The sequence below is a fragment of the Sminthopsis crassicaudata genome, chromosome 3 (genome assembly GCF_048593235.1).
Source record: "Sminthopsis crassicaudata isolate SCR6 chromosome 3, ASM4859323v1, whole genome shotgun sequence".
NCBI classification, from domain to species: domain Eukaryota; kingdom Metazoa; phylum Chordata; class Mammalia; order Dasyuromorphia; family Dasyuridae; genus Sminthopsis; species Sminthopsis crassicaudata.
Genome location: NC_133619.1, coordinates 40833968 through 40846260, shown reverse-complemented (window position 1 = coordinate 40846260; position 12293 = coordinate 40833968). Strand labels below are relative to the sequence as shown.

At 37.5% G+C, this 12293-nt stretch overlaps 1 protein-coding gene across 5 annotated transcripts in view; it reads left to right on the top strand.

Annotated features, from left to right (window-relative positions):
• Nucleotides 1-12293, top strand: part of MED12L (mediator complex subunit 12L) — a 560363-nt gene that overhangs the window by 503548 nt on the left and 44522 nt on the right. For all 5 annotated transcript variants that reach the window (XM_074298321.1, XM_074298320.1, XM_074298318.1 and 2 more), the window contains 8 exons: nucleotides 250-324; nucleotides 465-655; nucleotides 1831-1992; nucleotides 3981-4092; nucleotides 8304-8393; nucleotides 9273-9382; nucleotides 9590-9725; nucleotides 10458-10619. In XM_074298321.1, coding sequence (XP_074154422.1) covers nucleotides 250-324; nucleotides 465-655; nucleotides 1831-1992; nucleotides 3981-4092; nucleotides 8304-8393; nucleotides 9273-9382; nucleotides 9590-9725; nucleotides 10458-10619 — 1038 coding nt within the window. The remainder of the gene's footprint in view (nucleotides 1-249; nucleotides 325-464; nucleotides 656-1830; nucleotides 1993-3980; nucleotides 4093-8303; nucleotides 8394-9272; nucleotides 9383-9589; nucleotides 9726-10457; nucleotides 10620-12293) is intronic.

Below are 12293 nucleotides of genomic sequence, written 5' to 3'. Positions count from 1 at the left end.
CCAATGAGAAAAGGAATACTTGATCTAAATGATTACTTAGGGCTTTTTTAGTGATAAGATCAAGGATCAATACCCATTTCTGCCTCTTCCAATGTGATGGAGCATTCTCGTAACTTCTCAGGGCTTCAGTTCCCTTAGTTGTAAAATGAAGTGATCCTGTCTTATTGTCTCTTTTAAAATAATTAAGCAACTGTTATATTAACTTGTGAAATATTTATAATGTATATTAATTCCATAAATTTTACCCAGAATCTAGACCAGTGGACTCTCAGACAGTCCTGGCTGGAACTCCAGTTAATGATCAAACAATGCATGAAGGAGCCTGTGAGTATTGATTTGTTTTTCGACCTTTCTTTTCAATTTAACGATTTCACCATCAAGTACAACGTGTTCGGGTTCGGGTTTGGTCTTGGACTTGGTGAAATTTGCCGTGAGTGTGCTAGTTTACTTATGTTTTACTGTAGGGTTCTGGGTCTGTGGCTGAAATGAACTGCTTGTTGGATAATATTGCAAAGACGACAATAGAAGTGTTTCAGCAATCCGCTGATTTAAACAATAACTCTTCTAACTCTGGTATAGGCCTCTTCAATCCAAATGCTATTGGAAATGGCGACACAAGTAACACAAGGCAGAATGGTAAAAAGGCATTCTTAAGGTATTTTTCTGTGGCTTTTTTTCCCTACGGTATTCCTACGATACGTAGCAAATCTTGATTGTTGTGTAGAAATTACTGGTAACTAGAAGCGAACCACCTCATTTTAGGAAAAAGGGGCATGACTTGGGAAATAAAATGGCTAATTATATTTACCCCACAAAGGCTTTCTACAAGAACTGATAGATAATACTTAAGGGATTTAAGTTAAGAACTCAAATTCAGGAATTCTGGTGCCGTGGAACCACACTGCTTAAAAACCAATATTAACTTAAGTCCCTTGGATTTCTTGACTGCATATCAATTATTGTCATTCCCCTAGCTTGTATCCCTGCAGTTTCTTTTAAACTCCCACAGGGCATTTATACAATATTGAATGGCTGAATCACTCAAGAGGGAAAAAAAACATCTATTTTGTGGTTTTACAAGGCAGTACATTTATTCTGTTAATTTTTTCGAAAGTTCATTATTTGTGTTAAAACATGAAATTGAAGGCATGGTGGGAGGGATGATGACAATGGAGACATCAGACACTTAACCAGCTCTGTGACCCTTTAAGAAATCCCCTAACCTCAGTGGGCCTCTCTGGCCACCTTTGGGGGGCGTCTATCTACCAAGACATAGAGGGACTACAGTCTGCTTTGATGAGGAAGCTTCCAAGAAAGAAGTTTCCCAGTCTGGTGAAATCCAAGTATTTAAATAAATTTGCATGTAAACTTTCTTTTAAACTGACTAGGTGATTGAGTTAGTTGGCCTGTGCTACAGAGAGTTTACTCTGCCCAAGAAAGAGAATTTGAAATTTTCAGTTTCTGAAAAAAATCATAATGATAGGAAATAAAACAAAAACATTTCCTAATATTGTTTTTAATTAGAAGTCATTTTCCCTTCATATATTCTAAATTATTTTGAATGTTTTGCCAGCTAGTAATTACTGTTATCTCCTACATTTATTTTCCATCAGATTGGATGGTTTGAAGGCAGAAGTTTGTACACACTACGTACAAGAGACTGCAGAAAATACAAAAGACAGACAGGAAAGCCCCTTGTTAATATCATGAAATGGCCCGGGCAGTTAAATTAACTGGGGCTCTAGCTTTGGGTTTCCATTATGAATATAGTGGAGGAAAGGAAGGTGACATTTAGAATGTGATGATTTACAATTTTCTTGTGGTTTTTAGTTCTTCTGAACGCAGGGGTGTGTGGCTGGTAGCACCCCTCATTGCAAAGCTGCCCACTTCCGTTCAAGGTAGGGTGCTAAAAGCTGCTGGGGAAGAACTGGAAAAAGGACAGCACTTGGGATCTTCCTCAAAGAAGGAAAGAGATAGACAAAAGCAAAAAAGGTAAGACTGGATAGAATGCCTCTTTCCATCAGAATTCCAAATCCCTGATAGACAGCAAGGAGCCTGACCTCCAGTGAAAAGGATTTACTGGAATATCCTCAGGGTCAGAAATCCCAATCCCAATCCCATTGGAAGGGGCAAGAATATAAAACCATGGAAAATTCTGAGCATAGGGAATCCTTGTAACTGTTGAATCATCAATGGTTCAACTGCACTATGACTCAAATTGTCTTCAGCCTTATACTTCCCTGTATTGTTCTCACTTCTTCTTTTTCTTGATGATTTAAAGTAATTAGATTTGCAAAAATGACACCGTCCTTGAGAAATGACTATTCCTAATACTAAAGGCAAGAAAGAATTCCAACCCCAAAGCCAGCAGAAGATTATAAGGTCATATATTTTAAGAACTTAAAGCCCTTTCATTATTCCATTTTGAAAACCGAGGCTTAATTTAGGTGACTTGCCCTTTGTCATACAGATAGTGTCTGTGGCAGGGTTTAAATCTAGGTTTTCTTGTCTCTGAACCTATTCATAGTACCATTTAAATGCAGGGAGTATTTACTGTATATTGATGGACAAATAAACATAGTAAAAGCCCTCTATAAACTGTTAAAGTCAGAGATTTGAAGTCATTAAAGTACTTGGTAAACCTGAAAGAACAGTATCAATGTGAGTTGTTCTATTACCAATGGGAAAAAATCTGGATGCTAATTTCACAGTTGGAAGAAATTTCATTACCACTCCCTGCCCCTGCTGTGACAACATTCTCGACAATGTTTTTCACATCATTTTGCCTGAAAAAAGATATTTGCTATTTCCTTCATCATTTTCACTGTACTACTAACATCACCCCATACTTGTGTGTCAATGGGCTTTCTTAAGAATGTTTTTAGTCTGTAATTCAAATTTAATTAAGTTTAATTTGCTTTGTAATTCAATGCAGCCAATTTTTATTGAGCACTAAATATTTCGTTTCATCACATAGTGATATGTCAACTCTAAAATGATTTTATATTAAAGTACAAATTTGAGTTTTTAATGTGCTTTTTCTATGGATAGAATGTTTTCTTACAACAAATCTGAGTGTGAAGATTATAATGACAAATTTATAGGTGAGGACATTGCAGTCTAGAACTGACCCATGAATGAGACCTAGATCTTTGTATTCTGAATCCAAGTTTAGTATTTTACGCTATGATGTTGCCTCTTCCCATTATACAGTTTAGAAGACTAACACATTTGGAAGTGATAAGCCTGGGTTCAAACCCCAGCCCTACCATTTTCCATATGAGATGTTGAGCTAATTATTTATCTCTCTGCATCTCAGATGCTTCGTCTGTTAAATGAGACAGTTGCAATAGTTGTTCTAAATCAATCCTCCTTTGAACATTCTTTGAACAAGATGAAACAGTGCAGAGATGTTCAAACTTTGGTCTTATTTTCAGAGTGAATTGAGGAGACTGACCTAGGAATGTGTGTTAAGCAGGTCTTCAGAAGAAAATGTAATCAGATTCCATGAGCTTTTGCAAAGAGACGTTGGTTGGTTTTATAGTTTTGTAAAATAGACTAGAGCCTTAAATTTAAATCTTTGTTACTACTGGATCTCCAAGGCCCTTTCTATCCCAGTTTTAATCTGAAAGACTGTGACTTCTTCCATAATATTTTGAATGTGTATTTTTCAGTTCTGTTTATTGGAATGACATGCTAATTTCCCACTTACCCTGCCTGCCCTTCTCCCCATTAGGAATCCAATGAATCTTTTATGTTCTGCTATCTTGGGACATATTAAACTACTGATAATAATGCACTGCTTCTAAAATCTTATTAACAAAGATGTGATTATTATAAACTCTATCTGAGTTCCTTCATCTCTTTTCTTTTAAGTGTAAAGCAAATAAAAGCCAACAACCAGAAGGAAGGAATTATATTGAGAGAGGAAGTGATCATCCATTCTCCTAACTTAATCTTCTCCTTTGCTTCCTTTCTAGTATGTCTCTCTTAAGTCAGCAACCTTTCCTCTCATTGGTACTTACCTGCCTTAAAGGACAAGATGAGCAAAGAGAAGGACTGTTAACATCCCTGCAAAACCAAGTTAATCAGGTAACAGAGATGTATGATACTGAGCTAGCCAAACTGCTATTTTTTTTTCCCTGAGGCTGGGGTTAAGTGACTTGCCCAGGGTCACACAGCTAGGAAGTGTTAAGTGTCTGAGACCAGATTTGAACTCGGGTCCTCCTGAATTCAAGGACTAGTGCTCTATCCACTGCGCCACCTAGCTGCCCCCCAAACTGCTATTTCAAATCATCAAATTCCTCTTTGCTCTTTTGAACCCTGGATTTTAAATCCTCAGCAAGGTCAGAGTCATCCCTCTTCACTACCTTCAGGCCACTTTTTTTTTAAGCTGACATTTTTAACTTTTTAGCATTCTGGAGAAGCTTATGAACCCCTTCTCAGATGAGTGTTTTTAAATGCTTGAAATAAAATTACAAAGAAAACCAATTATAGACAACTAGGTCATTTTGTGATTGTGAAATGGCAAGGTGAATAGAGTGGGAATCAGAAGGACCTGAGTTCAGATGCAAGATTTGATTACTAATTACTAACTAAAATAATTCCTAACTTCATGATGCTGGACAAATCACTTCACCTTGTGTGCCACAGTTTCCTTTTCTGCCAAATGAGCTGGAAAAGGAAATAGCAAACCACTCTAGTATCTCTGCCAAGAAAACCCCAAATGGGGTCACAGTCAGATATAACTGAAAACAGCTAAACTACAGCAGGTAGTCCTGAGTTCAAATCCAGCCTCAGACATTTCCTGCTTTATCATCCTGAACAAATCACTCCCCATCTGTAAAATGAGAATAATCATAGCACTTAGTACCCAGGATGGTTATAAGGATCGAATAAAATAATATTTATAAAGAATGTTATAAATATAAAAGTTAGAAAAATACTTTTAAAATTTGAGTAGTTCATTGTAATTTTAATGAGTAAAATTAAAATACTCTGCTAACAAATCTACCTAGCTTACAACCCTAAACCATAATGCAACTTGATACAGATTGATTTCAGTTTGATTCCATTTATAGATAACCTCAGCAATAAGAATGATTAATCAAATTGGTAATGAATTGATTAATCATATTAACTGCAGATAATCCTTAATGATCAGATAATATAGCTCATCATGTGGATGGAAGGAAAGTTTGATCTACGTGTGGTTTTTAAAATTTTAATACCTTTTTATTTTCAAAATGTATGGAAAGATAGTTTAACATACATCCTTGCAAAAACCTTGTGTTCCTAATTTTTCTCCCTCCCTTCCTACCACCCTCCCTCTCCTAGATAGCAGCTCATCCAATATATGTTAAATATGTGCAGTTTTTCTATACATATTTCCACATTTATCATGCTGCACAAGAAAAATCAATTTTCTATCTATTTGTAAGATGATGACATGTAGATGGAGGCCTAAAAGATGCCTTTCTGTTTATTTCTTCTCACTTCAATGGAATCACCTAAAAAAGGTTCATGAAGATGGTCTGAAATTTAACAGGTTTAGAACCACAATTTTAATAACTCAGATGATCTGGTTCAGAGGAGCTGAATCACTGAAAATTTTAGTTTTTAGATTAAAATGTTAAATTAGCCATCAAAAAGCTTCTTAATCATCATGGAAGCAGGCAGGTGGGATTTTGAATAAAGCACTAGGCAAGAATTCAGGACCCTTGATTTTACTTCACATCGTACTGCTATTTAAAATAATAGCGAGCCTCCCTTGCCTTCTTCTCTCTAAACTAAGGAGATTGGACTTGATCATCTCCTAAATTCACTTCCAGATATTAATGCAGAGAATTAGTCCCATGAGATGTTTATTTTGATTATGCTATTTTTGTTCTCCGAATTGAGTTATTTTATTTTTTGCTTGGACTAGGTAACTTTTTCTTGATAGTATTTTATTTTTCCAATTAGATGTAAAGATAATTTTCAACATTCTTTTAAAAAAGATTTTGTGTTCCAAATGTTTTTCTTCATCTCTCCTTTATCTCCCCCTCCCCCATGACAACTAGCAATCCTTAATTGCTATACAATCCTTTAAAACATATTTCCATTCACAACATCCTTGTCGTGAAAGAAAAAGCAGAACAAAAGGAAGAAACCAGGAGAATGAAAAAATAACCAAAAAAGTGATAACAGTATGCTTTGCTCTGCATTCAATCTTCTTAGTTCTCTCTGGGTACAAATGACATTTTCCATCCCCAGTCTGTTGGAATTGTCTTGTCTTCTGATTATCTTAGAATCTGGGGTGTTGACATTTTTAGTACCAAAGAATATATATTTACTCCCTCTCCTTCCTCTTCATTCTAAATCCTACTGCAACCTGAATTCTGCCCTCCTCATTCAGTTCAAACCACCCTTGCTAAAATTCCCAGTGACCTTTTCTTTGCCAGATCTAATGACCTTTTCTCAGTCCTTTTTCAATTAATTAAGTTGTATCTCATGTTACAGGAATTATAGCTTAGACATTCTCTGCAAGATAAGGAATTGGGAAATACTCTAGGTCCCAGATAATTTTGGGAAAAATCCTAATCTCATCTATAATGCATTTCCAGATATTCTTGGGAGCAGCAGTCCTAAAAAATTTTTAAGTTTTTATTTTTAAAAAGTATAAAGATGTCCTTAATTTGACAGTGATTGAAGAAAAAGGCTGCTTGTAGTTATCAGTGCACTTTGAGTATGTGGTTTCTACAATTGTCTGATTTTATCTATTTTATGTACTCTGTTAGATTCCTTATCAAATTTATATTCTTTTTTTCCTAACATTTATATTCTTATATTTTATTCTTAACATTATCCAAATTCTCAGAGAATAAATTGTGGTTTTGACATCATCGTTCTACACCAGAACACACTTGAAATCAGGAAGACTCATCCTCCTAAGTGTAGATCTGGCCTCAGACACTTTCTACTTGTGTGATACTGGGCAAATTGCCTCACCCTGTTTTCTCAATTTCCTCACTTTTAAATGAACTGGAGAAGGATGGTAAATTACTATAGTAACCCTGCCAAAAAAAACACCAAAGGAGAGGGACTTCCAAGAACCAGGAGGGCGGTAACTCTCCCATATTCACTTCCAAGTGATTATAAAATAGTACCTCAAAACAAATTCTGGAACAGAACAAGAAAAAAGATGGGGTGAAACAATCTAGTATCTTTGCCAACAAAATTCCAAATGGAATCACAAAAAATCGGACATGGCTGAAAATGATTTTAGCATATAGTGGATGGAAACTCTCCAGAATGCATTAACTCTCTACTGTGTTTAGGAAGGTTCAAGAATATGATCCTTGATTAAACACAAAATACAACTGTGTCTCTGGATAGACTAATACAGAACTGGGACCGGACTTCTGATTTCACTGGGGTGAGGAACCTCCTTCGGCCAGTGCAGGTCACTGCTTTAGGGAGATTGACCCAGTGTCAGACCTCCCAACATGTCAGAGACAAGATTTGAACCCGGTCAGCAAGGTTCTCCATCACTTCCTAGCAAATCTTGTTCCCAGAAGATAAGCTAGATCTGCTTCTCCCACTGCTAATGCTGGAAGGGATAATGTGGCACTTGGGACTGAATTAGATAACAAGCAACCTTTTAGTCCAGCAATTTTGGGGGTCCCTTTATACTATACGACTTATCTGGGACTGGCACCCCAGGAACTTGCACAGGGTCACATAGCTAGTGTTTGAGGCCAGATTTGAGCTTTTCTGACTCTATACGCAGCCTTTGTTCCATTGCACCACTTACTGGTCCCATTAATTTAAAACTAAAAACTTCTTAGTATTATTATGAAAATAGTGTTTATTCTGCAGGCCTCCTGAAAGAATGTTGGACAGGCCACATTTTGGAAACCTTGGTTTTTCTCTTTACTGCTTCCCCTGCCCTTAAAAAAAAAAATTGCAAAAACCCCTTAGTATCTGAAGTATGAAGAGGGAGTGAAAGTGACCAATTTGAATTTCGCTTCCTCTACCTGACCCTGCTCCTCGTTCCAAAAAGCGATAAAATTTACCCAAATCCTTACATTAAGGAGGAGGAAGAATGGCTGAGACAAAAGCAAATTACTGAGAGAAAATAAAAGCAGACATGGAGCTTATGAGAGTAATATTGTTATTTTTAAAAAGAATTGTTTTCTAATAAAAGCAATTCAGCATAGAGTCTAGAGTTTGCTGTTGGAGGACAGTGAAAGAAAAATTTAGTATTATACGAGAGGAAAATGCAGTTCTAACAAAACAAAACATTGGTTTTTCAATCTTAGATTTTAAGCAACTGGAGAGAAGAACGTTACCAGGATGATGTTAAAGCAAGACAAATGATGCACGAGGCGTTACAACTCCGTCTTAATTTGGTAGGAGAAATATTTGGACTATTCTTTATCTCATTACTTAAATTAGAAATTAGCCAGATGAAAATAATTCTCATTTCCAGTCTTCCATACTGACTGTAATACAAAGTGGTTTATTCTATATATCTCTTTGTATCAATTTTCTTTGTTCCTTTGTAGATTTTTTTTTTGAGGGAGGGGAGTTGCCTCTCTTTCCTAGGAGGGCACAGCAGGAGTTTCAGACATTGCCTGCCATGGGGGTCTCAAGCTTGATCTAGTGGGACCACATCAGGGGTTTCAGACATTGTCTCCCCTGGGGGTCTCAAGCTCTATCTAGTGGGACCACAGCAGAAGTTTCAGACATTGTCTCCCCTGAGGGTCTCGAGCTTGATCTAGTGGGACCACATCAGGGGTTTCAGACACTGTCTGCCCTGGGGGGTCTTAAACTCAATCTAGTGGAAGGTGACAGAAAGGGTTGACTGAAGAGTGCATTGTAATGGGTGCTAGTTCCTACAATGGAAAGCTGTTGCAATGAGTTTAGTCTGCCGTTGACCAGGTGTCTCGGTATCCTATGCCAGGCAATCTCAAGGGAAGGAGGGAGGTGGTTGCTGGCTGTAAATGAGTAGGAAGGCTGCATCGAAATGCTTCATTAGCTTAGCTCCAGTCTTTTCTGACCAAGAGATACTGATGATAAAATTGTAAGCCAGACTTTTCTTTAGCTCACACTGATCTCCCATTTTCTCCTCTACGATACCTTATCTCATATTTTCCAAAACGTAAGAATCCGATGGGGAAAGGGAAGCCAGGGAGAGAGCAGGACAGCCAGTCAACCTGAGAGTGCTAGCCGTGGTGCTCCCTCTTGGTTATCTGTAATACAAATTTCTATTGCATTTTACACTCTAGGTAGGAGGAATGTTTGACACTGTGCAAAGAAGTACCCAGTGGACCACAGACTGGGCACTTCTGCTCCTTCAGATAATTACATCAGGAACTGTTGACATGCAGACTAACAAGTATGTTTTTTTTAATCATTTCAAATCTCTCTTCCTGCATGTATAGTGTATTCTTTTTATTCTGCAACAACCTATTTTCCTGGGAATTAAAACATCTATGCATTGAGAGAAAGCAGTTGAGAATGCTTGGCTAACTTCTGAGTGTCCTGTTTACCCTTCTGAGATGAAACTTCTTATTGTTACTTTTCATCTTTACCCTGCTCCTAGTGAATTGTTCACCACAGTTCTTGACATGCTGGGTGTCCTGATCAATGGAACCTTAGCTTCTGACCTGTCAAGCTCCTCTCAGGGTGGAGCTGAAGAAAACAAAAGGGCCTACATGAATCTCGTGAAGAAATTAAAAGTAGGTTTGTCAATCATAATTCTTATTCTATCCCATTTATTTTTAAAAAATGATTAAAAATATACATGCTTTGAATTTTGTGCCTGTCCCTCAGATACTATCAAGATTCTACCTTGGATGGTATTTCTCTTTTTACAGTGTAATGAGAAATTTTTCAGAAGGTACCTTAAGAACTACACAAATAAGCAGAAAGTCAAAATTAGCTCTAGACAGATGGTACTGCTTTTGCATCTGATGAGAAATGATCATGTTGCTAGAAAATTCTGATAGCAGCTTTCTTTCATTAACCATCAAAATTACCACTTCCAATAAGAACCATAACCAAAGAACAACCCTTCCCTCCCCCCCAAAAAATAAAAACGCTCCGCTGCCTTACCCACCAAGTGCCCTTGCTTGTGAGAGAACTTTTCGGGGATCAGCTCCTGTATCCTGATTTCTCAGCCCCTGCGCTGGTTAGTGGCCAAGGGTGCCTTGCTTTTTATCCATTTACTATTTTTTGCCTAGAATTGAAGAAATGGAAAAAAAAAATCAAAACAGAACTGTGTCCTCCCCATCCCTCCCCCCCCCCAGCCCAAAACACATGCACAGAGACATACAATTATTTAGTAATAGAGTATAAAATAAAGCTCTTAAGAATTCATACAGAGGAAAAGGAAATATTGCATAAGGATGCTTCCTCATTTCTTTTCGGCCATCCCTGTAAAGCTCCCTTTCACTTCTCTTTTCCTCTAGAAAGAGCTGGGTGACAAGCGGTCAGAGAGTATCGACAAAGTTCGCCAGCTGCTGCCTTTGCCCAAGCAGACCTGTGATGTCATCACTTGTGAGCCGATGGGATCCTTGATTGACACAAAAGGCAACAAAATCGCAGGATTTGACTCCATAGATAAGAAACAGGCAAGAGTAAATGTTTTCTTTAAATATATCTCTCCAGTCTTTCTTTCTTTTCCAGCTTTGCCTTGGGCTTGTGAAAGGCAGCTACTTTTGGATGTGGCAACCCAAGGCTGTCCTAAATAATTGATGAAGTCTTTTAGTTCAGTAGGCAGCAGAAGCTAACCCTCTTCTCCCTGGGTTTTTTTTTTTATTCCCTCCGTTTTCAATCTGTAGATTTCTCAGTAATGGGGAAGTGGCTAAATCTCAGACATTTGGACCATTTGTGTGTGTTCTTAAATGGGGAGGATGAAGATAAAGAGAGAAGCCGTAAAGGTTTGGAGGTGAAAGCTCTGGTTCTGAATGTTATCTCCCTGACAGTCACCATCTCTGAAAGCTCACAAGCATGTCATCTAAGTTTCATGTTTTTTCTCTCTGGAAAATGGAAATAATATCTGATCTGATAGGGATTTTGGAGATGGGGACTTAGGCCAGTGATGTCATTAAAATAAGAAACTCCCAGGTGAGGAAACTCCATCTCTACCTGAAAGTCTTTTTTTTTTCTTTTTCTTTTTTTTTCTTTTTCTTTTTTTCCCCCTGAGGCTGGGGTTAAGTGACTTGCCCAGGGTCACACAGCTAGGAAGTGTTAAGTGTCTGAGACGTTTGAACTCGGGTCCTCCTGACTTCAGGGCTGGTGCTCTATCCACTGAGCTATCTAGCTGCCCCACTACCTGAAAGTCTTAAAGTATTGCCTAGAAATTTTTTCAACAGTGAGGTGATCCAGACTAATTCCAGTAGAAGGAGAAAGCCATCTGCAACCAGAGAGAGCGAGAGAGAGACAGAGAGAGAGAGAGAGAGAGACAGAGAGAGACAGAGAGAGACAGAGAGAGAGAGACAGACAGAGAGAGGAGAGAGAGACAGAGAGAGGAGAGAGAGAGACAGACACACACACACACAGCTATGGAGATCGAGTGTAGATCACATAGTATTTTTACCTGTTTTGTTGTTTGCTTGCTTTTTTTTTCCTTTCTCATTTTTCTTCCTTTTTTGATCTGATTTTTCTTGTGCAACATGATAATTGTGGAAGTATGTATAGTAGGATTCCACATGTTTAACCTATATTGGATTATTTGCTGTCTAGTGGAAAGAGGAATGCAAAGAAGGAAAGGAGAAAATTTTGGAACCCAAGGTTTTCCATGTAAATGTTGAAAACTAGGACAATGAGAGTTTTAATTGACTTGCTTGCTCCAAGTCACAGACCACTATGTATCAGAACTCATGTTGTGCTGCCTTATCCCAAGTATTTTGTAAAGATAAAATAAAATAATGTGTGAAGAGTATTTAGACAAATGTATGTTGTCATAAGACTGTCAAATAATGCTGTTAATTCCTCGGATAAAAATAGATCCAAGGATTATGTTAAAATCAGCCAAATTCATAGGAAAGTCTATAAATAATAGCATAAAATTAATAAGCAACTCTAGTTGTATACAAGATATTAGGAGAGTTTATCATCAAACTTTTCTTGAAATCAACCAGGATCCATTATTATCAAATCAGCAAACATTCAAGAGCTTAAGGCATTGAGTTAAGTATTCTAAAATACAGAAAGACAGATTTGTAACATGGGAACTGATTTCTACTCCTGACTCTTCCACTTACTTATTGGGCAAGATAGTTTAGATCTGTGGGCTTCAGTTT